This window comes from Musca autumnalis, unplaced genomic scaffold, assembly GCF_047663935.1.
Source record: "Musca autumnalis isolate F117 unplaced genomic scaffold, ASM4766393v1 scaffold_5, whole genome shotgun sequence".
In the NCBI taxonomy this organism is placed as follows: Eukaryota; Metazoa; Arthropoda; class Insecta; order Diptera; family Muscidae; genus Musca; species Musca autumnalis.
In genome coordinates, this window is record NW_027412088.1 from 206,457,400 (window position 1) to 206,484,795 (window position 27,396).

Genomic DNA, 27,396 nt, shown 5'->3' on the forward strand with positions numbered 1-27,396 from the left:
ATATAGTAATAATTATTACTAATGTTGCAGATTTTGACATTTGTTTAAAGGAAAAGCCGCTGAAAAAAATGTTTCAGCAATATTTAGTAAGTAAAAAGACACACCTAATGTCGTAATCGTCAAAATCATCTAAAAGATTGTCCAGTGGATGTCTCAAGTTAGCAGAGAGTGAATTAAAGGATACATGGGCAAAGATTCGAAGTGGATTAACATTACGATGTTGGGTTAAAACAAGCCCTGTACATTCAGTAAACAGGTCAGAAAAAATCTGACCGTGAGATAATGCTTCAAATTGGTATTCCAATCCGTAATACCTACATACATACGAAGGGACACGGGGAACTTCTCTCATATCAATTAGTGCACGCCGATTCATATTGGCTCAATGATATGGGACCTACTTGTTATCGCCGAGTCGGAACGGCGCGTCATACGACACCACTTAGAGAGAAGTTTTTTCATGGCTGGAATAGTCAGGAAATGTAAGCCAGCATTACTCTGAAGGGATTAGACATCGCCGAAGATTTTAATGTTCTGGGATTGAACGGCAGACATTTTGAGTACAGGTGCTTATCACTGCATCACGGTGGTTCAAAATTTTCGATATACAATAATTATGGAAACGACATAGAATATAATTTGCAGCCATGGAAATACACCTAACTCAACCTGATATTACAAAAGGAAAAAAATGTCCGACCAAATACGGGAAATAACTTCCTTCTATTAAAAAGTCAATAGTCATACCCCCATTTTTATAAGTCTTCTTTTGTTATAGCGTTCCGGTTACCCTAAAGTTAAAAGTCATGATTGAATTTCAAGGAGGAGCTTCAAGTCATTAATTTTCAATGTGAGAATTATATTTTAATGCTTCCAAATTAGTTTATTTTGCATTTTCAAATCCATTAGATAGTAAAAGAACACATGGGTTTTGTTTGGGCTGTTGGACGTTTTTGCAGGTCTAGTTTGGCCATTGCTAGACACATTTTCGGAATTTTGATTTTTTTCTGGTGGCCAACAAATTCTGCTACTCATTGGAGATGACAATATCGTTACCTTTTTATTAGAGTTCCTAGTTCACTGTCCTGGTTTCAAAAAGTATGAGTAACGTCATAAAAACTAGCGTGTGATATTACGTATAAACAGTTTTTTCATACAAACGGTGTAGACGATTGAAACTGCGTAGTGAACTGGATCGTTCAATTGAACTAGATTGGCACAACCCTACATTTCATCCATTTTGGATTCTTATATAAAACCATTTTTGATTTATTATAAATTCACTTTTGGCCATCTTCTATGTGAAATCAAATATTTCGCCGAAAAAAATGAATAAAAACTTAATGCAATTATTTTTTTATAAATAATATTATTATTTTAATTTTTGCACTATTTTTGTTTAAAGAAATATAATGTAGGTGGGCTATAGAAGAAAAAAAATTGAAAACAAATTTATGTAGTTGATTTTCCCAAATTTCAATATATGATTTCAAACTGTGTGTTTGTATGTAATTAGATGGATAACGTACGTAAAAACTATATTCTCTTGTTCTCAATTTATTTATAAAACAAATAAATGAAAATCAATTTTTTTTTCAAAAAAATTTTATAAAAATTTTTTAATATTTTCATTTCGTTTTTTCTTTGTTGTTGTTTAAATACAATATGTGTAGATCTTTTAATTAGGCTAAATTAAAAAATTACATATATTAAACATAAAAAGTCTTATTGTGGTTGGAGTTTTGTTTCTAGGCAGGAAAGTTAAACGGTAATAAAAAACAAACAAATTAAAACAAAAACATTTACAAATTCAAAAATTAAAAAAAAAACATATTTTCATTTGGATATGGTGGGATAAGATACGATTTCGTTTATATATGGTGTTGGCCTAATTTCTTTTTTTTTTGTACAAAGCATAACTGTGGGGAAGTATATTATTAAAATACACACAGATAAAATTTAGAAGGAAGCTTCTTGTGAATTGTTTAAAAAACAATTTAAGCATTTTGTGGAACAGAAAAAAAAAACTAAACTACATTCTTCCCACACAATTAGAAAAGTGGTGTTGGTAATGATTGTGATTATTTCATATTAAGTTGTTATTTTTGTAAATATTATATATATTTATATTGTATGTAAATTACGTTGTTTGTATATAAACTATATTACTTCTCTATTACTAGCTATTTATTTTAGAGTTTGCATTTTAATTAGATTTTTTTTGTTTGAGTTTATTGAATATAGACATTTCTTGCTTTCTGTTGTCGTTTTTCTCATACATATGGCAGTGGATATATGCCTACTGATTTATGCACACACATAAAACTTATGAAACTATACATGGGGAAAACTATACATACATATATACTATAATCTTAATGGACTTTGTTTGCTATTGAATGCAAAAAAGCCTTATACCTTGTCACTGTTGCTCGTTTGTCTTTAACTTTTATCAAATATTTGGGGTGTTGTGTTTTTCAACTTAACTACTTGTTTCACTTATGTTTATGGATTGTTTTACAAAAAACGAGAATATTTACAAAATAAATTTAAATCATAAAAAACATAAGACGACTAAAAAGGAAATACTTCTTTTTTACAGCACCACTTGGTATTTGAAAAGTCTGTCGGTCTATTATTTGTCTGCCGGGGAGAAGAAGGAGAATAATATACACATGGTTTTGAAGGGAAGAGTAGGTGTTTGTAGTCATGGACTTAACGTGTTATGACAATACGATTTTGCGGTTTCCTAGGATGTTTGCGTCTTTGTTGCATTTGTATGTTTGTTATTGAGAGAACATGCTGATAACTGGATATTGTTTCTGTTGTTTCTGTGGTTGCATCCTCATCTTCATCTTCTTCTTCGTCATCATCATTTTCTTCTCCATCTTCTGCTTCAACATTAAGATCATTTTTAGCAGGCGAACTACTTTCGTTGATCAAACGCTGATGTTGTTGACTTAAAGCATAATCATTTTCAAATATTGTTGGAGAGTATGGCAGTTTGTAGGCAGTCATAAGTAAACTTTCAACCTTGTTCTTTTCGGCAGGTTTCATTTGTTTGATGTTAACTGTTTTCAAATAGCCCTCATTGCTTTCTGGCACCCATTCATCGGAAATGCTAAAAAAGAAAAGTAAATTCCACAATTGAACATTTTTGGTTTGGCTTCTAAAAAGAAGAATCTCTTGACTTACATTTCCCTTGGAGACCACTGGATATAGCATTCCGTTTTGCCACTAGAAGTTTTCCGTTTCATTAGACACTGGCCTTGGAAGGTAATTGAATTACATCCATTAGTTAAGGTGGAGATTTGTCTGAGACGATGTTGTAAGCCTTCCATAATGCCAGCATCAAAGAAATCAAACATGCGTGCTAAATGAGAGATAAAAAAATGGTGAGTTATATCGCGTTTAAAATCAACAACTCTCGCAACTTACCAGAGAACGGTTGACGTCTGTAGCGCAGCTTTTTGCCATTTTTACGTAATTGTTTTGGTACTGGAGGATCAGAAGTTCTTTTATTTGTACTTTCCTTGCTTTCGGAGGCAGTAAAGTGATTATTAATGTGCTTTTGCAGAGCCAGCTAAAAGAGAAGAACAAACTATTAGTTGTACCCCAAGATAACCAATATGCCAACTGTTGATTTCTACTTACCTGAGATCCAAAGCGTAATCCACAACCCTCAACAATACATTTAAATTGTTTGGAGCCACCATGTGATAATACATGCCTTTCCAGCCAACGGCGTGAACAGGATTCCTTGTTGTAGACCTTGCATCCCACCCATAGGCAAGAGAATGGTCCAGTTTGTGAATTGACGTGTTGCTGTTGCATGTGGTCCAAAAGTTTGGAATTGCTTTCGTGTTTCTTGTTGCAGTTATTCCAATAGCAAACACCATCTTGATTCTTTTTATTTTTACCCAATACCGGGAAACGTATAGTCTTGGGTTGTGACAATATCGGCGATAAAGCACATTTTGGCAGTTCCGGTGAGCTGGATTCTGCTAAATTGGTATCTATTGTCGTCGCCAAGGTAGAACAGGAGTTGTTGCTGGCGGTGTTACTTGTTCCATTGTTTAGGAAATCAAATGAAGATTTTTCCGATGACTCTTCAGATTGTTGGGTCAGTTGTGAGGAGGATGTATTATTTTGACTTTCCTCCATGCTATTGCTGCTGGAATCAATATTCATTGGTGTAGCGGGAGGAGTTTGGCTATCCGCTGATGTTGGTGATGGTACTTGTTGTTCGGATGAAGCCGAAGACGAAGATGTCTCTGATTTTGAAGAAGAATCCATGCTTTCGGTATTACTCAGACTGCCTCCTATACCGGATTCAGGTGTGGGCAAATCACGTTGCTTATCTTCATTATCTTCAGGAGTTTTCATGCCGTCTCTTGCTTGTTTGCCATCTTCATTTTCCGGCATTGTCACACTAATACTTGCCTCCGAAGAGTTTGATGATATACAAGTTGAGGTAACCATTTCGCTGAGCATGTCTCGTGACGATGCTCCTCCTCCAGTTTCACAGGAATTTGAATCACCCGCTGAATTCGAGTTGGAACATGGATTCGTAGAGGTAAATTCATTATTGCTGCTATTGAGAGGTGACAAAATCGAACATCCCGGTGAGGGAGCCTCAGAACTGCTGGTAATCGATGCTGGCGTTGATGCCTCTAAAGACAAATCGGCTGCAGATGATATTGAATTGGAATTGGATGTAAAGGATGATGAAGAACATTCATTATTTAAATTGCTTGGCTGAGGAGAGCTTGATTTATCTGAAGACGTCGAGGCCTCCTCTTCTTTGGTTGACGGCGACGGAGCAACTAACTCTTCTTTGACAAGAACATTATTGGAGGCAGGAATTTGTCCGCTGAAACTTGTTGGCGTCTCGCTAATTACTGGCTTTTCTTCAGTAACAGTTGCTGATGCTACAACCACTGTGGGAGTACTGCTGCTAGAAGTGGTGGCAACACTCGTTTGGGCTGGTGGCATATCATCCATAGGCTCATCTTTAATTTTTCCAAAGCTCTCCAACGGTAACATGGATTTAAAAGTATTGAAGGAGGTAGTAGAAGTCGAGGAAGTCGTGGTGAAGTTGAGTGGAGCACTAAAGCTATTCGTCGTGCTTGTTGAAGCAAACGACGTCATTGCAGGAGCGGGGGTTATGCTAATAGCTCCATTTGAGTTCTTCACCAAATCGAAGAGATCGGATGCTGTGGTTTTGCTCATGGGGGCTTTTGATTTTCCTACATAGTTGCTGTTGTTGTTGGTGACACTGGTCAGATATGAATTTGTATTAGTTTTGTTCGTGTTGACGCTGCTGTATTTTAAAGACGAAGTCGTCGACAAAGTTTGTGGCGTCGATGTTACAGCCGGTGTCATTTTTGGAGCTATGTTGACGAGGCTTTTCACTGCTGGGCTTGAGGTGATAGCAGGACTGATGGTTACACTGCCACATGTTATACTTTGAACCGGCTTGGGAGCAATTGGAGTCACATTTGTGGGCGCTATACTCACCAAAGCCGGAGTTGGAATTTGTGAAGTTTTTGATATATTTGTAGCTGTAGCCGCCCTTAGGCCAGGAGCTGGAATTGTTGTTAGAGCAACTGGTTGTTGTACATTAGGGGTGATCGTCGGTACCAAGGGCGGTGGTGTTGTGGGCGTGGCAATAATTTTCCCACTGGCTGTTGTTATTTTTCCGGTACTGGTCGTCTTGGTCGTCGTCGTGGATTTTATTTGTTGGGCTTGCGCCTTTGGAGATCGCTTCTGATAGGGTTTGGCCATAATCGATGGTTTTTGAGTGGCAGTGGAAGAGTTAGTAGCGGCAAGTGCGTGTGTGCGTGGTTTTGCATTCGATATGGTGACTAATGGTGGCGGTTGCGAGCTTAGCGTCGTGAATGTAACCGGTGAAGTGTTGGCCTTAACTATGGCCAATTTGGCAGTGGTGGTGGTTTGTTGTTGCTGTTGAGTTGCAATGGATGCTGCACTCACTGGTGTAGCTTGTGCGGATATACTATTCGAGATATTAACGGTGGTGGCATTACTATTGTTCGCTGAACTATTGCTGTTGTTGTGCGTTAAGTTGTTGGATGCGTTGGCTGCTGCTGTAGGCAAACTAACCGATGACAATGGTGGCGGTTGAGTTGCTGTGATGAACTGTTGCTGTTGCGCCAAAGCCAGTTGAGCAGCCAAATGTTGTTGCTGCTGCTGCATATCCTGCTGTTGTTGCAGTTCGTTTTGCTGATGTTGTTGTTGTTGCGGCGTTTGAGGAGCAAATATTGAACTTAAAGCTGGCATCGGAGCTTGTTGTATGGGCTGTAAAGCTGGCAGTGCTATTGTCTTTTGTTGTTGATGAGCCTGTTGCTGCTGCTGTTGTGTATTGACAGCCAAAGCAGCGGCTGCTTGGGCCAGCATTGCTGGCAATGATGCTGCGTTAAGAAGTAACCCTGCTGGAGTGGCCATAAAAACGGGTTGCTGCTGGATATTAGTAGCAGCGCCCAATCTCTGCAACTGTTGCAGTTGGACTTGTTGTTGCTGTTGTTGATTTGCCGCTATGGCAGCTGCTATTTGTTGTTGGAAAATCTCCTGGAAACTAGCAGCAGCATTTGTTGTGGCTTTTTGCTGTTGTTGTTGCTGCTGCAGCTGTTGCAACTGCTGTTGTTGTTGCTGTTGCTTTATCAATAAATCCTGCAAATCGCTGGCGCTTAATAAATTGAAAGGATTCATGTTTCCCGATGAAGTCGCTGCTGTGGCTGTAGTTGTGGTGGCAGTCGTAAATTGTTGCAGCTTGAAGACCGTGCCATTAAGAAAATATTGAGCGGCAGCTTGTGCGGCCTGAGCAGAGGTTGCAGATGTAGGGGCTGGAGCGCTCGGTGTTGATGAAGCTGTTGTTGCCACATTTTTCGCAACGGCCGCTGCAGTAGCCAAATTATTTAACTGCATAATATTGGCTCCATTGGCAGCCAAAAGTTGGGGAAGTTGGACTAGATTAGGCAACTGCACCGCTGGCAATTGATACAATGTTGTGGCCGGTGCTGCTGTTGCGGTGGTCGGCGCAGGAGCTGTACTTGAGGATGCTGCCGCCGAAACACTCGGCGCAGCATTCCCAGTAGCTGACGTACTGGTACTGATTTTATTTGTGGCCATTGTTTGCTTCGTTTGGTTAGTTGGGGCCGGAGTTGCTTGTTGGCCAGGTGGCAATCTTATAGCTGTTAAAAGAACCGCCGGTTGTTGTGTGGAGGATGCATTGGTGTTCGACTGCTGCGTTGCATTTGCCGACTGGGCACTGACCATAGGTGACTGTTTGGAATTATCTTGTTTATTTGCCATAAGTTGTTGCTGCTGCTGTTGTTGTTGCTGTTTCATTTCAGGAGTTCTCGGTGCAATCGCAACATGTTTTTTTGCTGTTGATTTTCCATTAGCTGCAGTTATATTGCCATATGAATTGGTCGAAGGTGTTTTTCTTAGATTTGGTGCAACTTGAGCAATTTTCGTGGGTTTTGGTCGTTCAATTTTCTTAAGGGCCGGCATTGGCATAGGTGCAACCGAAATATTTTGTGGTTTAGTAGTGGTTATCGTAACAGCTGTATTGCTGAAACTGGTTGTTATCGTCGGGGCCATGGGTGGTGGTGGAGCTGTTACAGAAATTGTTGTAGTTTGTGTAGAGCAGGCTTGTAGAGGAGGGGTTGACGTTGCTACGCTGGTAGTTGGTTGTGAGTTTCCAACCGCAGCATTGTTCGAACTATTACTGGCCGTAATACTATTGTTATTGTTACTGGCCGCTTTATTACTGTTCTCCTTCAGCTGAGCCAGTATGTTGAAATATTTGTTTAGGGAAGCCGTTGTGGCCGGTGCACTCATGGTTAATGCATTTGTGGTCATTGTGCTATTTTGGTGATTCGCACTCGCTGCTGTTGTTGTCATCATAACGCTTGTATTGGACGCCATAGATTGTAGACTTTGTCCATTTTTACTATTTGCTGCATGAATTTGAGCCTTCATTTGGGACTTAAAATAGCCAGTAATTTTGGTTTGAGACTCCTCTAAAGCAGCAGCTTTCAGTCTTTTAGCTCCGGCAGCTGAAATGGCATGATGATTATCTTGTTGTGATGTGTTTGCATTGGAGCGAGGTTTCTTCGGTGCTGCAGCGGCATCATTGCAGCCACCATTGACATTGGAGGCTACTCGCTTCTTGGAAAGATTGGAAGCATTTGTGGTGGCCACAGAACTTTGGGTTATGTGTGTATTTGTACCTGTCGTCGAGGTGGATGCTGGTGTTGTAAATGTCACTGAAGATGGCTGTGGTGGTATCGATGATGATGTTGTTCCTGTGCTACTTATGCTGGTGGCTGTCGTACTCCAAGGCCATTGTAATGTGGGTAAATTTGAACAACGATTTGTATTGGCAGTGTTTGAACCTTTTGATATTTGAGTTATGGTGGTGCTGGTTTTAGCCCTATTTCCATTACCATTTGTGGGGGTAATGGTAAGGGAGGCGGGCAAATTACTTGTTCTAATGGCAGCATTTAATGTTGATGATGCAGTCGATGCAGCTGGAACGATACCGCCGGAAGACGTTGTTGTACCAGTATTCGTTTTTGTGCCACTACTGTTGGCGACGAGTATTGTTGTTTGTGGCGACATTTTGTTGGTATTTTGTGTATTAGACGATTGCTTTTGTTGTTGCAGTTGTTGGTCTTCGTTTAGACTTGAGTGTGGACTATATGGAGATCCTGGCTGCTCGACATCTTCACTGCAGCCAGTACTTGATGAATCGGTGCAACTTGAGGAAGTTGCAACACCACTAAAAGAGAGAATAAAAGGAAAATGACAATAAGTAAAACAATCAATAGAGAGGATGTAATATTAATTAAAAACTATTAATGTTGTTGTTTTAATTTCGAAATCATTTCATTAAATTACAATCAAATCAACCTCTCCTCTAAGATCACCAACGCTTGCAACATCATCGTCCATTTTAGTTTTTCTTTCTACCTAAACAAATTGAAAAACGCTCCAATTCCTATATTACGAATAACGATACCAAAGAGGAATTGTTGTGTGTATCTTTCATCTTTTGTTTACGAATAAGAAATGAGAAAAAGGCCAAGGAGCTATCAGTTCAAAGTGAATTCCATTCATGTCTTCGAAAATGTTATCAATTAAAAGTACATTTAAGTTATGCGCGCCCAGAGGTAGGCTTTGATTATTGATTATTCTGTGAGAAGGAGAAAGAAGAAAACATTAGCTCTATTCCTTAAGTGTGTTCTACACGGCATGTATTTTACATATTTATGCATACCAACTGTCACTTTTTACAAATTTGAATTTTGTACACATGGTGTGAAGCATACAGAAATTTCAATGCATCAAAGTGGTATGTCCATGCATATGTATATTTTTCGAATAGAACGCGCTCTATTCTCGTCTGTACAACCAAAGGTAAACATCTGTTTTGTTCGAACGCGATATAAATAAAGAAAACAACAGAAAACTAATGAAAAATAAAATTTTGCCGTGCAGAAGGAGTTACATATGGGCGAAAAAAAGTGACAGATGGTATGCATGAATATGTAAAAAAACATACCGTGTAGAAACCCCATTAGTCCCGGTCCACACTACTCAAAAAGCATAAAATTTATATGAAATTTTACCAATTTACCCACTTTTAACGTTTTTAAAAGTAAAGGAACAGATCAATTAAGGAAAAAGGTTATAATCACAGTGAAATAAGACTAGTTATTTTAAACAATTAAGAATCTTATAGTACTTTTATATATAACCGGATTTAACAAACCCACTGGATTTCAAATGTCAATTCCATAGCTTATATTTCAACATAAAGAAGGTTAACCCTACAAAAGGCCATAGTATAAACATGGCCTTAAGTATGTAGGTACTTAAGGAGATTAAGAATAATTTGTTTAGTCCATATTTATATTAGGCAATTTTCCTTGCGGTAATTGTCAGGTAGAAGGAGAGAGAGTTTAGGCATATGGTAACCCTTTGCCTCTCAACACCCTCTCTCAACAACAAATTGACAATTGCCGCAAGGAAAATTGCCTAATGTAAATATCGATGTATCCACCGATACATTAAAAATGCACAACATTATCACTTTATAGCCTGCATTTTAAGTTGTTCCTTGCCTCATATACGATTTTAAACGATTTAAGAATGATTTACCACGAGTGAATTGGAATTGTCATAAAAAATATTGCACAAATACAAATCAAATGAAGATATTAGGACTGACATTTATCTACAAAGGCAAATAATTTATTTGTAATTAAAAAAACCATATTCCTATTTTGCAATTAATTATTAAATGTAGTATTATCTAGAACATTTTTTTTCATTTCGTACTTGAAATGCGTTCCCGTATTCCAAAATCTAGCAAACCCTGCACTTTTCTTTAAACAAAAAATGGCGCTGATGTATATCTTCTGTTAGGCAATTTTCTTCGAGTAGAAATTAGCAACATGTTTGCTGGTATCTGATTGAATGATACGTTGATTTTGACATTTCTGCCAGATCGTTTGCGATTATAGTAGCTATTATTTCGTTCCCGTATTTTTTTAATTTGTATGGGCGCGCATAACTTTAGGCAAGGTAATACAATATTTGTTTTGACATTTCAGCCGGGTTCTTTGCAATTTTTTATTCTTGGACCAATTTGTATGGTAAAGCAATTATTGACTGTTCGCTATTTGTTACTTTTACCTTTAAAGAGTAAGGGTACACTAGGGCTATTCTGAATTGCTTAATATTTAATATTCATTATAATAATACACTTTCCCGACGTTCGAAAACTTCATACATATACATATTCACCCGAATAAATGGATTTCTTTTTAGAGAAGTTAAAATGTGGTATCTTCCAGAATGCAAGAATCTACTAATTTTTTTTTTAAATAAATCGCGATTCAAGTTGACATTTTAGGGGTTGTTTAGGTTTTTCCGATTTCGCTTGGAAAACGCAAGTCCTTTCAAAATGGAACTAAAGAAAATGTTGTAGCTATCAAAATTCTCCACAAGATTGACCTTTATGATATTTTCGTAGGTTTTACCATTTTCGAGATAAAGAAGTTCAAATTGGGACAAGGCACTGACTGTATAGCCCCCTTATAAAACAATGTCATGAAGGGTGCGCCTTAACTAACTTTTAATGAAAAACGCTTACACAGGGGACGTTTTTGTGAATTCTGAAACAGCAATGTTGATAGATGAGAAAAATCCAAAAACAAGAAAAAAATCGCTGTAGGGATTTTTAAATAAATCTCGGTCAAAATTCACATTTTTAGGTTTATTTAAGGTTTTCGCGATTTTGCTTGGAAACCGCAAGTCCTATCGAAATGGAGCTAAAGAAAATATTGTAGCTGTGAAAATTCTCTAGAGGATTGATGTTAATGATTTGTTCCCAGGTTGTACCATTTTTGAGATAAAGATGCTGAGGTTACATTTTTAGGTTTTTTTTGTTAAGGTTTCGCGATTTTGCTTCAATGCGACAAGTCTTATCGATATGGGACCTGAGGAAATCCCATAGCTGTGAAAACTCTATTTAAGACTGACTTATGTAATTTTTCCTAGGTTGTACCATTTTTTTAGATATATAATTTTAATTTGGGAAATTGCAGTCATGACATTGTTTTATAAGGAGACGATACAAAATTGAATTGAATTTAAATTGTCTCAATTTGAACTCCTATATCTCGAAAATGGTAAAACCTACGAAAATATCATAAAGGTCAATCTTGTAGAGAATTTTGATAGCTACAACATTTTCTTTAGTTTCATTTTGTTAGGATTTGCGGTTTCCAAGCAAAATCGGAAAAACCTAAACAACCCCTAAAAATGTCAATTTGAATCACGATTTATTTAAAAAGCGCTCCGGCGATTTTTTTGTTTTTTGATTTTTCTCATCTATGAACATTGTAGTTTCAGAATCTGCAAAAACTTCCCAGGTGCAAGCACATTCCATTTAAATTTGCTTCAAGAGCCGATCTTTTGGTCTAAGAGCAATATAATGTTTTTTTGTTTTATTCAATATTTATTTTGAAAATTGTGAGAAATTCAGTTATAGTTTTTTTGTGGGGGTTTTCAGACTTAAGCCACTATAACTTAGCTATTTGTTAACCGATTTGAACAAATAGTAGCTTATTCGAAAGATATTATTCACCCCTTTAAACGGAAGAAGGGTCAATAGAAATCTGTTGTGAAAAAAAGAAGATCTGCGGGTTTAAATTTGAAAATATAAGAAACCCTGATGTTCACTACTTTTAGTGTTATAAAAATATGAAACGGAGTTACCCAGTCGAAATAAAGACATTTTCGTTATCCATGGATTCAAACACGATAGAATTTTGCATCCGAACGCTTGAATAAATTTCTGGTCAAATTTTGTAGCACAATGTCATTTATCGACACTTTCCGAAAAGTTTGCACATTCTTAAGGCCAAAACTGCCTGATGAAGCGTTCCAATGCTTTTGCGATGTATTAGAGAGTTTTCAATTACTGTCTTGGCTACAAATTTTGTCTTTGTGTTGGATCGAAAATCTCAATGGTTTGGCTGTTATATGCCAAAATATCTAAAAAACGTCAATAAAAAACCTTAAAGTCAAAATCGGGAGGCTCGATTTTCACGGTAGATATATGGTCCAGTGGACTTTTTTGCTCAGTTCAATCCCAGGAATTAGAAACGCGACGGGCTCATTAAGATTTTCAATTCGCCCCGGCCTAATATGTATGTATCTAACAATTTAAATAGTTGTTGGTATAGAAAATTAATTATTTAAGGGTAAAATAATTGATATTTTTTTTAGAGCGAATACAAATTTTGAAATTTCATCTTACTCAATCAGTTGGGCTGTTGCAAATGTTGCCAGAAGAACATTTCGCCATCATTTCGTGGGCCCAATGGAAAAAATTTGCATTTTCCTAGCAAAATTTACATAAAATGTCTAAAAATTGTGATATTGGGAGAGGGGGAACAAACTCCTTTGTCCGTCGGTAACGGCAGCTTAAATGTCGTTTAGGGGCACCTCTCGGATCGGGCTGAAATTTTTACAGTAGATAGCCCTTGGCATCCTGAATACAAAGATATATAATTTTCCGGGGGAAGTCCATATCTCGGGAAGTACGGACTTCCCCACGGAAAGCTATATGTGGTTGTGTTCAGGGTCCCAAGGGCTACCTATGGCAAAAATTTCAGCCCGATCCAAGAGGTGCCCATAAACAACCGAAATGTCAAGACCCATATCTCGGGAAGTATGGACTCCCCCTGGAAAATTATATATCGTTGGAATCAGGGATCCAAGGGCTACCTATGGTAAAAATTTCGGACCGATCCGAGAGGTGCCCCTAAACGACACATGTTCCGTAACGGCTTGTTCCGGATCTCAAACTGTTTAACGACAACATCATACGCTTTGTGAATGCTGGGTCATTTATCAGTTTATTCATTTTTTAACCTAACAATGCAACTCACTATGGTTGGCTCCAAACTTCCAAAGGTGCCTCGGAATTGGTAAGATATTGTTATTATTTTTAAAATTTATAATGTTTGTTACGCAAAGTTTACAACTTCATCTTTCAGCTACTGCAATTGGTGTACTAGGCAAAAATCCCAGTCGTATGAGTTATACACAATGTAATGATTGTAACCTGTATACGCCGTGTTGAACAAGTTACACATTTGGCACAGATTGATTACTCCTATATTTGTTATTTTTTTTAGAAAAAAAAAAGAAAATATTTACATTTGTTTCATTTTAGTTGATAAAATTTAAGTGGAAGAAACGAAGGTTTTTTTACCGACGGCAAAACTATGTATATTTTCACTCGAAGGGAATAATAATAATTATTAACGATAAACACATGACTGTGAATATGTATGTATTTATGTAACTCCCTTTCTTTATTATTTTCAATGTTTTTTTGTTAATATTTTTAATTTAAATATTTATAATTCCACAGAAATGCCAAAGACTCATTTATTTTTCTCTCATGTGGAATAAAATGCACTTCAAAAAGAAATAACAAACAATAAGAGCGGGAAAAATGATTACTCAATCCAATGTGTTTTGTTTGTGGTGATGTTATTGTTTATGGCTTTCTTAAAAAAAAAAACAACAACAACAATGATAACAATATTTAGTTTGACGAATGCATTTTAGAAACTCACACACACACACACCCATAAATGGACACACTCGCGTATACCAACAAAAAAGCGGTTAAAATTGTTAAGAAGTACTTTTCTACTTTTCTTTTAAAGTGATTTATCTTTCTTTATAACACTTCTAGGCATTCTTTGGCTTGTGTTTTTTTTTGGGATTTGTTTCTTGTTGTTGTAATTTGGTTTTGTAGTAACAGGTAATTGACACTGTGGAAAAATTATCAAATTTTCTTTATTCCATTGGAGAAGAGTGAGAGAACCAAGCAATAATGGACAGAGTTAGGGAGTTTTGTGGCGGCTGCACACATTTCTTTTTTATTTTTGTGTTTCTTTTTCATATGTTATTCTTTTATACACGTACGCACGCACAATCACTCACACATATGCACTAAAATGTATTACATTTTTATTGTTGTATTTTCTAACAATCATCATCATCATCGTCATTGTTGTTGTATTAGGGGTATTTTTAGAAAACCATTGAAAAAAGGGAGAGTGATGGACTCGTGTGAGAGCAAGAGAGCCTTTTCTGCTACACACAAGAGACCATTAGATAGGTAGAGCACATAAATTGTTATGTGTGTGAGAGACACCGCCGTAACATCAGGAGAATGAGTAAATGTATTTTTTCACACATTAAACAGGAAGACTCGTTTTATTTTATAACAGGATTTAATGTCCTTAGTATAGATTTTTTCGGGAAACTTTTTCACAGTGTTTTTTCTTCTTGTTTCACATTAGAAAGGGGATGGGGGAACGAACAGCTTTTCTTAAATTTGATTATTAAACTTCCTGGTTAGCGACATTTCATTGACAATTTGTGGACATGGAATTGTTTTAATATTTTTATTTCTGTTGCTACTTTTACTCACTTGATTGCTTTTTTTTTGTATATTTCTTGCTTTGGGATAATTAATGCTGTGATGTATTTTTTCTTTGATTGTTTAAATTAAAATTTGTAATCCATGGGATGCTTTTGTATGTTGTAGTTCTCTTGTTTATTTGTTGGCTTGTTTATGTAGTTGTTTTTTTTTTGTTAATAACTTTTATGATTATCACTATGACTTAATCCATTTTATGCTGAGACAGACATTTCCAAATAATTGAAAAGGAAAATGAAACGATTTCAAGCCGTTGATGGAAAACATTTACACGAACACATCATGTGTATGGCTGCTGCTGTGGTGCGCTTAAAGAATACCGTCCGTTGTGTACACAAAAAAAGAATGAAAAAATAAACCAAGAACCGAAGAAGAACTCTCAAATGCCGTAAACTTTCATTTTTCCGCATCCAGCGTCCGTACACAATAAGGGAAAATTTTCGACTGTTATGTTTTTGGGCTCTTCATTATTAGCGGCGCACCGAACAATCAAACACGCACACACACATACACACAGGCAGCATAAATGCAACCAAACAGCCAGAGCCAGCCAGTCAGTCAGCCAGCATAGAGCACAAAAGAACAAACACTCAGGAGGGAACAATAACAAGAAAAAATTCCCTGCTTTCTACTTTAGCAGAGAGACAGACAGGAGCTACACATGCAGGAGAGAGAGAGAGCAACTTTACACATTTCAACTTTACTCCTCAATCCAGAAAAGAAAAAAAAACTTTAGAACTCTAAAAAAGAAGTGGATATGTGCAACAACAACAATTTCAGTATTAAACACATAAAATGTACAACAAGAAAAATGCGTGAGTTTAGAAAACTACAACAACATGGCCAACATTTAGTACCTCCTGCCAACATTATTATTATCATCATCACAACAATAAGACTAACAACGGGATTTTAGAGTGAAACAACAACAACTGAATATACACAACGGGATGGATGATAATTATTTCCCAGTATTTTCAATGTATTTGTATACATGTGGTAAAGTGCATGTAAATATGTGTCTGGGGTTGTATGCGACCGTATCTATTTTACCTATGAGTTAACTAAGACTGCCAGCACCGCTCCGCTATTGTGTTGTTTACCAAATGATGGGTTTACTGGGCCCACTGTGTCCATGATGTGCTTGCTGCTTCTGCTGATTATGGCTGGTGCTAATGCCTCTTTTATTTTGAAGAAAACACAAAATGCACCATACAATGCAGACACATAAACACACGAACACATGCATCCATCCATAACAGCGCACTATGAGCACTACTCGTCGTCATCGTCGTGTCAGAGTCGTCTTTTTTCTGAGTTGAACTATAAAACATTCATAATGTTTGGAAATAAATGAACCCACATGTTGTTGTAAAGAAGAAGAGGAAGAAAAAAAAGAAGAAATAATAAAAAAACAACATTTCTTATAGAAGCATTCAAAATATACCACTGAATGAATGTACGACCAAGGAGCCATTGGAACTAAAAGGCAAACGGCATCTAAATTTAACAACGAAACATTTCTGTTACACAAAGTTTAAAATTTTATTGTTCTGTAGCTTAATTTTAGCTCTGTTTCTTTAGGTGCAAGAATCTTCAAGTTTTACCACATTTTACTCACAAAGTGTACCCCCCTTACTTCAAAAAATCTCACAACTATTTCTGACACTTTTACCATTTTTAAAAGTAAAGTAAGACCATTTGACTGGCGCGATGTTAGTTTGTGTGCAATGTGTGTATGAGCGATAAGATGGAGTACCTTAACATCAACGACTACTATAACAGTTACAAAAGTGGATTTTTTAAGACCCACATCGAACCATTTCTATTATCTGGACTGAGAAAAATCCAAAAATTTAAAAATGGAGTAATTTAAATTTTTAGGTTCTAGAATGCCATTTTTTAGATATTCACATACGAATGTTATCAAAGATGTCGGCAATAATCTCTAATTTTCTCCAGATAATACCTCAAAGTGAGTAGGGTTACTACCGGTTGTAGAAGTAGGTTCATTGGTCCTGTAAAGATTGGACAATGCTTTGTGGAGTGGTGGATGTCAAACAAATGTTCTGATTCTGAGCACTCATGCGAGCACAGACTTTCCAGTACCGCATTACTAGATAAAGATAGTAAAACAATGTCTCTAAGACGATTCACGGCACAGTAGCCATGACATGTTACGAGTTTTTCCCTCAGGCCTGTCTGGGATAGTATATTCTCTTGACAACTTTACTACAAGCCTGTCGAGGTTTTGGCTACCTTTTATAAATTAGGAACAGATAAAGGTAATGGAGGATTATGCTTCCGCACTCATTGATGGTTATTACGACACAGGAAGTTGTTCAGTTACCTACCTTTACGCCGTAGTAGGTTGTGAAGTTTCTCGACGCACCATAACATTTCACGTGGAATCAGACTTTAGAACGGTTTGCTTCCTGATGGTTCCCGTTCGCTTGGTATTCCTTGTGACCTCAGCCCGTGACTCGAGTGCACCCTCTGAAACTGAAACTGAATTTCCTAGGAAGTCTTGCTGCGAGATGGCCAACATGCATGTATGTACATATGTATATCTATTCCGTTGTGAACTTTTGAGGCTGTTTGACCCGATGATACTTCAATCGTCGGTTTTCAGCAGTTACCAAGATAAGAAATTTCATTAACCCCGAGTAACCTATTGGATGCTTGAGGGTGATTCAGATCTCAGCTCAGATCTTTAACATTGGGAGAGATTACGACTACAATAACTACATACATACCCAGCAAACCAAATGTCTGATGTCCGACATGTCTGAACAATTTCGGAAGCAAAGTCGTTAAGATTTCGTTCCGATTTCTAAACGATTTTTCGGAGAGGAAATTGTTCAGATTTTGTACCGATTTCGGAACGAATGTCGGAAAGAAATTTCCTTTCTGAATTTCCCAAGGATTTTCTTCAGATTTCGTAACGAAATCGGACCGAAATCGATCCGATGTCGCTCCGACATTTCGTTCCGAAATTATGTCAACCACTTCATACAACTTTCGTTAAGATTTCGTGGATTTCATTTGTCCAGAATTGATGTTCTTTATAACAAGAGCTACAACTTTGCCTCCATGAGCAAATTAAAATTCTTCGCGGTATAGGTGATATGTGCCTGCCAAAATGCTCACTTTTGACTTAATTTTTCAAGGATATTTTTGATGTCCTTTTTATCCTGGAATGCAATAATTTATAATTATTATATAAAGCCTATACTCTCCTCTTTAATATGACACCAATACCAGCATCGTATGACGATTACAAGTATTTAAAATATTTTTTTAAAAATGTTGACCTTTGAAATTTGTTTGACCTCTAAAAGGTCAAAACGGTGAGAAAACGAAAAATTAAAAATACCATTATACTCCATTTTGCCTATACTTTCAAACGTATATAGTCCGGTTCAAGTGTAACAAAATTTTTTGAAACACAAGCTGAATGCACTCCACCCGATTTGGTTGCAACCACAGCTACCACGATACTGCCACACGGGGGCCAACACCAACTAACAGCCCAGGACCGAGGACTTAGGGTGTAAATGGTACCCGTGGTCCCAGAATTAAGTCTCTGGTACGACCTCGCCTCTGGCCCTATGCTCTTTATAGGGTTTTAAAGGAACACATATATATACGACCTCGCAAGCATGAAGAATACTACCAGTTGGTTGCCGCGACTGGTGGCGCATAAGCAGACCACTACAATGGGAAAGTCAGGTAAAAGGGAAAATGTTACTGTGTAGGGCGTGACTACAAGTACTGTCCGTCAATATCAAGCGATCGTGTTACGGCTGATTTAGGTGCGAATTGCCTTGCCATAAGTTAAAAAAAACAGATTAGATGACGACCCGACAATGTTTAATGACGATGCGAGGGCCAATAGTGGTATCAACCAATCTTCGGCTGACAGGACGGAAGTCCGGATGGGACTTGACTCTCAAGACCTTAGAGGTTTAAAGATGCTGATTAGGAATCTTCTCGATCAACTGGATCTGATTCTGCCAGTAGAGCGAAAACAGTACATTTTCTCCGAGGGCGTGTAATTCACTCTGGCCTAATCAGATGACGAACTGAACACTAAGGAAGAGCACGAGAGCACTTCTGGCAGCAACCATGGGTTCGGTTGGTCCCACGTCGACACCTGCATTTGGGCTGTACTCATTGGTATGGGAAAAGTCTCCTTTTAGACAATATAGATGACCTTTATAGGAGATAAAAATACTCTTAAAGGCCTTCTGTTGACGAAAGACCTTCTAATGTATTCTATAGACAGGAGACCAACTAAAAGTCTTCTATAGACAGAAGAACTTTTAACGATTATTTATAGATAGAGGACTACCCAAAGATCTTCAATAGACATATGATCTTCTGAAGGTCTTTTTTTATACCCTCCGCCATATAGAGGGTATAATTAAATTTGTCAATCCGTTTGTAACACATCGAAATATTCGTCGGAGACCCTATAAAGTATATATATTATTGATCAGCATTAAATTCTATGTCGATTTAACCATGTGCGTCTGTCCGTCCATCCGTCTGTCTGTTTGTCTGTTGAAATCAAAATACAGCTCGCAATTTTAAAGATAGGGAGTCAATATTTGGTACAGAAGTTCTTATTACTTGCATGATAGTTGGTATTGAAAATGGGCTATATCGGTCCACGTTTTGATGTAGCCCCCATAGAACGGTACCACCCGATTTTCGGTATTTTGAAGGTACTAGCTTCATTATCACACCGAAACGGCTGAAATTTGGCACTTAGTCTTCTTTAAGGGTATAAAACTTTCCCCCAGAATTTTGTCGGTACCGGTCCCCGTCTTCATATAGCCGCCATAGAACGGTACCTCCCGATTTTCGGTATTTTGAAGGTTTTAGTTTCATTATCACACCAATATGGCTGAAATTTGGTACTTAGTCTACGTTGGGGGTATAAAACCTTCCCCCTGAATTTTGTCGGTATCGGTCCATGCCTTCATATAGCCCCCATAGAACGGTACCTCCCGATTTTCGGTATTTTGAACGTTGTGGCCTCAATATTCCACCGAAATGGCTGAAGTTTGATATTAAGCCTTTGTTGGGGGTATACAACTTCCCCCTATAAATTTGTCGGTATAGGTCCACGCCTTCATGTAGCCCACATAGAACGGTACCTCTCAATTTTCGGTATTTTGAAGATTGTGGCCACAATTTTTCTCCAAAATGGCTGAAATTTGGTATTTAGACTTGGTTGAGGATACTCAAACTTCCCGGTATAGGTCCGCGCTTTCATATAGCCCCCATGGAAAAGTACCTCCCGATGTTCGGTATTTTGAAGATTGTGGCTTCAATATTCCACCAAAATGGCTGAAATTTGGTATTGAATTTCCTTTGAGTCTAAAAACTTTCCGTCAGATATTTGTCGGTATAGATCGACGTTTTGAAATACCCTCGATAGAACGGTGCCTCACATTGTTTTCCCGAAATTGCTGAAATTTTGTATTAAGTCCTCTTCAAACACGAATTGAAACCAATTTTTCCATTTTACTTCAATACAACTCGTGGTGGAGGGTATAACAAGTTCGGCCCGGCCGAACTTAACGCCGTTTTAACTTGTTATAGAATACTTTTACCCTAAGACTACCGAATACCTTTAGGTATCCTTTCTATACGAAACCTTTGAAAGGCCTTCATTCTATAGAAAACCTTAGTAAGGCCTTCGAACTATATCTATAATAGACATTTAGAAGGTCTTCTGTTTATGAAAAACTTTAGAGGCATGGAAGTTTTTTACAAGACATTCTTCTACAGCTCGAAGGCCCTCTAAAAGTCTACAATAGACAGATGACTTTCTAAAGGTCTACTTCTATGGAATACCTTTACCTTATGTCTATAGAACACCTTTATAAAGTCTTCCGTTTATACGAGACCCTTGGAAGGCCTCCAGTCTATAAAAACCTTTGTAAGGACTTCTTACTATAGCTATAGACCTTTAGAAGGTCTTATGTTAATATACGACCTTTAAAATGTCTTCTATATGGAAGACTTTTAGCTAGTAGGTCTTCTAAAGGTATTCAATAGACAGATGACGACCCAAAGGACCTTTAAAGACAGAAGAGCTTATTAAGGTCTTCTATAGCCATAGTCTTCTGTTTATAGAAGACCTTTAGAAAGGTTTCTATTATAGAAGGCCACTAAAAGGTCTTCAGTGTGTGCATGACTTTTAGAAGACATTCTTCTACCCAAAGGTCTTCTACAGATAGTAGACATTCTAAAGTTCTTCTATAGCTACAGTCAGATCTTTTAAAGGTCTTCTATAGCCGTAGTCAGATGACCTTCCAAAGGATGACTGTCTATAAGACTTCAATAGGCAGAGGACTTTCTACAGGTCTTTTTAAGTAGAAGACATTTGCCGAGAGGAAGGACTAAACACTACGATGATTTTATCCATGCCCCCTAAAAAAACACGTATTAACAACTAGCAGCGAAACGGGCACCAGCTGGGACTACGTATGTATGTATAACAAACCCTGTAGTTGTGCTGCACTCATTGGTATGAGAGAGAAGTCTTCCATATCCATGCACATATTCGTGGGACATATTTTCCCCAGAGCGATATCAACAGATGCACGGCTAGAAAAATGCCGTTAATACCTACATATAAATAAAACAAGTAAAAAAGTGTCAGTCGGCTTTGCCGACAGATATATACCCTCAGCCAATGTGAAGCGAAACTTTTACCTCCGGACAGATCGAATGTATTTAAGGTCTCTTCAGAATGTTGTGGCCCTTTTTGAACATTTGACCTTGCCGACAAAAATGTGGATTAGGAATTAACTGTACTAAGACACAAATATAGAACTTTTGTAGGGCAGGTACCCTTAGGGAGGACCGATATGAGCCATTTTAGAATTTAAACTAAATTTTGACAAAATATTAGCAGATCCAAAGTTTGGACCAAATTGGTTGCCCCATTCAAGTGATATCGTCCTAGCATTTTAGTGACATTTTTTGAATATTGGGGAGAAGTGCCGGAAGTTGTGGACCGATATTGCCCTATGAAACTAAGTTTGAATATAATATTACGAAGACCAAATCGGTTGAACAGTTCGAGAGTTCGTCGGAGAGCACGACCGCCACATATGGTGACATAGGGGTTTTTTTTACACATTTCGGGCTGTTTTCCCAAGAAATATGGACATGCCCTTGAAAAAACTCTTACCATCGTTGTGGAGGTAGCGAATGCAAATCGCTTCAACAAAAATCAAAGTGATCCGAGAGCAGGTCTTAAAGTGAACTTAAACGAAATTTTGTGTGGGAGGTACCCGAAGGAGTGGACAAATATAGTCCATATTCGAACCTTATCTATATCTGGTAGATATATTAGGATGTGCAAAGTATGGATTACATCGGTCACTCCCTTCAAGAGTTATCGTCCGCACAATTTTTCCGAACATTTTTGAACTTCTGTGGGGGAGGTACCTAAAGGAGTGGACCTATATGGCTTATGTTCGAAATTAAACTATGTTTGGACAAAATATTACGAAGGCCAAATTTTGGACCGAATCGGCAGATTAGTTCGAGAGTTATCTTGCGCTCCAACCACTACACACGGTGTCATAGGGGCTTTTTGCATCTTTCAGGTTATTTTCTCAAGAAGTATGGACTTGCCCATGATGAAACTTTTACCGTCGTATGGAGAGCAATGAATACAAGTAGTTGCAATAAAAATCAAAGCGATTCGAGAGCAGGTCCTAAAGTGAACTTTTTCGAAATGTTGTGTGGGAGGTACCCGAAGGAGTGGACCGACTGAGTCCATTTTGGAACCTCATCTAAGTTTAGTAGAAATTTCACGATGTGCAAAGTATGGGTCAAATCAGTTACTTCCCTCAAGAGTTATCGTGTGCACAAATTTTCCGAACATTTTCGAACTTTTGTGGGGGAGGTACCGGAAGGAGTGGACCGATATAGCCCATCTTCGAACTTAAACTAAGTTTGGGCAAAATATTACGAAAGCCAATTTTTGGACCGAATCGGTTGATCCATTCGAGAGTTATCGTGCGCACCAGCCAGCCAGACAGACAGACAGACGGACGGACATTGCTCAATCGACTCCAAATTGTCTAAAACACATTTCGTCCAAACATACTTCGGGTCTAAAACCATTATTTCGATGAGGCACATTTTGCTCGTATGAAAGTGTAGGTATATACCTTCGTTAGCATAAATGCTGAGGGTTTAAAGAAGAGCTATACCAACTCGTAATAGCCTTGAGAAACCTAACATCACACATCGCTCCAATACGAATAACTTAAAATTATGACTTTTCTAAAGTCCTGGGACTCCCCTGTCTATAGGATATTAAAAGGCGATAGTTAGACCCCAGTGACTTCAACAAAAGTTTGCTTACTTTTTATGTTATCCATTTTAGATTATGTTCTTGTTCGTGTTTGTCGCCTTTGAATGAATTCTGTTTTATGGTTGCAGAAGTAGTGGATGGATGTGCCACTCTTGGCTGTGAATACTAGTCCTGTGGACGGGGCTTTATTCTTCATCCCTCAAAAAATGGTTAGTTATACAAGAAGAAACAAATGAATTAGATATGTACGGTTATAGGTAGAAGAGTAGTATGGATGTTTGTGTACGTGTGTATTTATGTGTTGTTGTGAGTAGGTGTTTAGATGATGACTCTTTTTTTCATTTTTCTTTTTTTGCTCTCATACTCTGCTTCTTGGTCTTTTATGCTGCTGCTGTTGATGATGATGATAATGGTTTTAGTGGAAATTCCCCCTATTTCATTTCCACTATGGCAAGTCAGTATGTTTACATTTATGGATTTTTCTTTGAAGCATAATGTCGCTACTAGCGTTGTTGTTGGTTTATAAGAATCCTCAAACAGTAACGTACTTAGCTCTCTTTATAGAGAAGCCAATGATGGATTTGTAAGTAAGCAATGAACTTTGCGGAACATTAAAAAAGCAACATTAACATAAATAAATGTTTAGCATGTTAGCCCATGTTATATGTATGTATACACACACAAGTGAACTTTACAATTTCCTTTTATTAATCACACAATTTCTGGCCAAAGGAACGAACTAATGCCAAGTAATCAATTGCCAACTTGAAACGGCAAACAGATTTAGCACTTAGTACAAATGTTTTTGAAGGGGGCCCCCATTTCTTGTCATCATCTTCATTATTATTGTATTGTTTGTTATCCATACGCACACCCAGTCAACGTTTAACGTTTCCTGTTCACACACTAACACACACACACCGATACATTGCAACACATGAATATTGAATGTTAACAGTAAAAATGAATTTAACAAATGTTTATTTATTTATTTTGTGATTTGCTTTAGGTTGTTCTAAACTTTCTCAAAAGGCCTTCTCCCTAAGAACAACAGAATTTACAATCACTTCTCCTCTGCCTTGCAGTCCCCTACTCTCTTTTTCCTGTTTTGTGTCTCAGAGGCCTCCTTGCTCAATGCACATTGACTTTGTAACTTCTCACATTGTTTTTAGTGCCTTGTGTTGTTGTTTCATCATTAAGCTCATTTATAATTCTTGCCATTTGTTGGAGTATAATTTTTCAATACAAGTCCAATAACAACAAATACAAAACACTTTAACGTGCTTGGAATATTTTATCAGCAATTTTTTTATTGTTTCTTTCCATAATTAGTAAACATAGCACAATAACAGCAATAGCAGCAACAACAACAACTACATCTAGAAATATTAACTAAGCCTACTCCTCCTACTGTATGGTTACAACCATCCCATCCGATCCCAGCCCATGCTATGCTATCCCATCGTTGTGTCGTTACACAGGTGATTTCACACGGACAACACAACAATTGAGTGTTATAGTTGTTGTTCTTGTTGTTTTTCTTTTTGTTTGGACTATGATGATGTCTTGTTGTCGTCTTCCAAATGACATAAACAACAATAAAAACAACAAAAAAGGCCATAAAAATAAAAATACTAACTTTATATTGTTATCCATATAAAGTTAGTATTTTATATGGAAAAAAAAATACTAACTTTATATTGTTATCCGTGGGTGCCACCGTGGTGCAATGGTATGCACGCCCGCCTTGCACGCAGAAGGTCGGGGGTTCGATTCCCCGGCCAAGCAACATCAAACATTTTTCAACGGTGGCAAAATACCCCTCAGTAATGTTGGCGACATTTCCTGAGTATTTCAGCCTTGAAAAACTTCTCCACAAGTGGTGTCTTAAGACACGCCGTTCGGACTCGGCGATAAACAGTAGGTCCCATATCATTGAGCTAAATATGAATCGGGGTGCACTCATTGATATGAGAGAAGTCTCCCTTGTCCCGTATGGGATGTTGTGGAACAATATTATTATAATATTGTTATCCATATTGAACTTAAATACCCCTACCAAGACCCCTGTGAGAAGATTGAGATTATTAAAGTAGTGGGGGAGGTGGAGAAAGTAAGTTGATTACAAAAGAGAACAACGTTTACGAAAATTGATACCTCAGGTTGTAATTATCGGGGAAAACAATCAGAACAGTTCATTATTCATTAACGGCTTATTCGGCTATAAATCGAATTTGAAGGTGAAGAAAATGTAGGTTAGATGGGTGAAGATAAAAAGTGGAATATGTAAGTTGTACCAGGGCTACATAGAAAGGTGTATCTAAATCGATACTTAAAAACATGCTATAGGGATTTATTTCTAAACACTGTGTCCTGTAATATTCAATTACAAACCAATCCCATATTAACTGATGCTAGTATTTTAAAATGTTCGGAATCTAAACATAACACTGGATATTAATTGAGAAATTGTTACAATAATATTATATTTACATATTAAATTCAATACCACTAAAGCCCCCAAAACTTGTTAAATTATAGCTAAATTGTTAATTTATACTCAAAATTAGTTATAAAAGAAGCTAAAACTATCAGTGCCAAGTGTACTACTTCTTCAATTAACAACTATTTCTAGTTTTGGTTACATAGAAAGTCTCTTTCTTTTAACCGCTACTTTTCAGCCCATGTCTTTTAAAATTACACTACAAATTTTGTTTTTTTAATTTTCTTTTTTTTTTTTTGACAAAAGTTACGTGAAGCATCACCATCACTCATGCATTTCTTTAAATAGAAAATAAAGAGACCCTCCCACTTTTCCCATGCAATAATTCTCTCTTAAAAGTTATGTACTTTTGTTACAAGAGTAAAAAAAAGTCATTCAAATGTAAATAAAAACAAAACAATAGAATGCTACATAGTAGAATAGACAAGGAGATTTCCAACAAAAGCTAATGAATGCAAACCATATAATGTCAACATCGACCACAAGAGATCATCATCCGCAGCACTATTAGTAATATTTAAGGGGAAGATAATGATAAAAGAACCGATTAAAATTTAATTTCACATGGTATACGGGTCTTCTATAGACCTTCTGAATACTTTCTATGGGTCTTTTATAGACCAAAGACCTTACAAAGGTATTGTGTACACTAGGCCGGGGCGATTTGTATGGAAGGAAAAAAGTGATAGTGGGCTTTGAGTTTCTGATTCATGGGATTGTACAGAGCAAAAAAGTCCACTAGACCATATGTCTACGGTGAAAATCGAGCCCCCGGATTTTGACTTGAAATTATTTTCAAGGATATTTTGGCCAAACAATATCTCAGAAACTTGACCTATCCTGAAAATTTCCTTTTGCGTTCTTAGTTCACTCACCAAGGGCTTTCATCTCCAAAAGGAATTTTCCACCCACTGACTTTGAGTCAAATTTTGTAGCACAGTGTAATTTATCGATATTTTCCGAAAAATGCCTTCATAACTGCCTGAAGGAGCGTTCCAATGCTTGTGCTATGTTCTAGAGAGTTTTTAATTATTGTCTTGGCTACAATTTTTGTCTTTGTGTTGGATCGAAAATCTCAGTGGTTTGGCTTTTACATATATGCCAAAATATCCAAAAAACCTTGAAAAAAACTTCAAGTCAAAATCCGGGGGCTCGATTTTCACCGTAGACATATGGTCTAGTGGACTTTTTTGCTCAGTACAATCCCAATAATCAGAAAATCCAGGCGCCCGTGGTGGTGTTCAAATCGCTCCACCCTAGTGTACACACAAGACCCTCCAAAGGTCTGTCTACAGAGGATAGACGGAAGACCTTAAAAAGGTATTCTCTTTTTCTAAAAATCTTCTGTAGATACAACACTTTCCACAGATCTTCTATAGCCAGAAGACCATATATAGGTCTTCTATGTAGACCTTTCAAAGGCATTTTATGGACAGATCTTCTATAGACAGAAGACTCTCTAAAGTCTTCTTTAAAAGAAGC

The 27,396-nt window shown here is 37.3% G+C and overlaps 1 protein-coding gene across 5 annotated transcripts in view; it reads right to left on the reverse strand.

Annotated features, from left to right (window-relative positions):
* Window positions 1-1,839: 1,839 nt before the first annotated feature.
* jing (AE binding protein 2 jing) overlaps window positions 1,840-27,396 on the reverse strand; it is a 339,310-nt gene continuing 313,753 nt past the window's right edge. For 3 of the 5 annotated variants that reach the window (XM_073988297.1, XM_073988299.1, XM_073988298.1), the window contains exons 3-6: window positions 3,655-8,806; window positions 3,439-3,583; window positions 3,196-3,373; window positions 1,840-3,121 (exon numbers count right to left, since the gene is read on the reverse strand). In XM_073988297.1, the coding sequence (XP_073844398.1) occupies window positions 2,716-3,121; window positions 3,196-3,373; window positions 3,439-3,583; window positions 3,655-8,806 (5,881 nt within the window). In that variant the 3' untranslated portion in view covers window positions 1,840-2,715. Of the gene's footprint in view, window positions 3,122-3,195; window positions 3,374-3,438; window positions 3,584-3,654; window positions 8,807-8,925; window positions 9,075-27,396 lie in introns of those variants that run through there. The other 2 variants (XM_073988300.1, XM_073988301.1) reach the window with 2 other exon arrangements.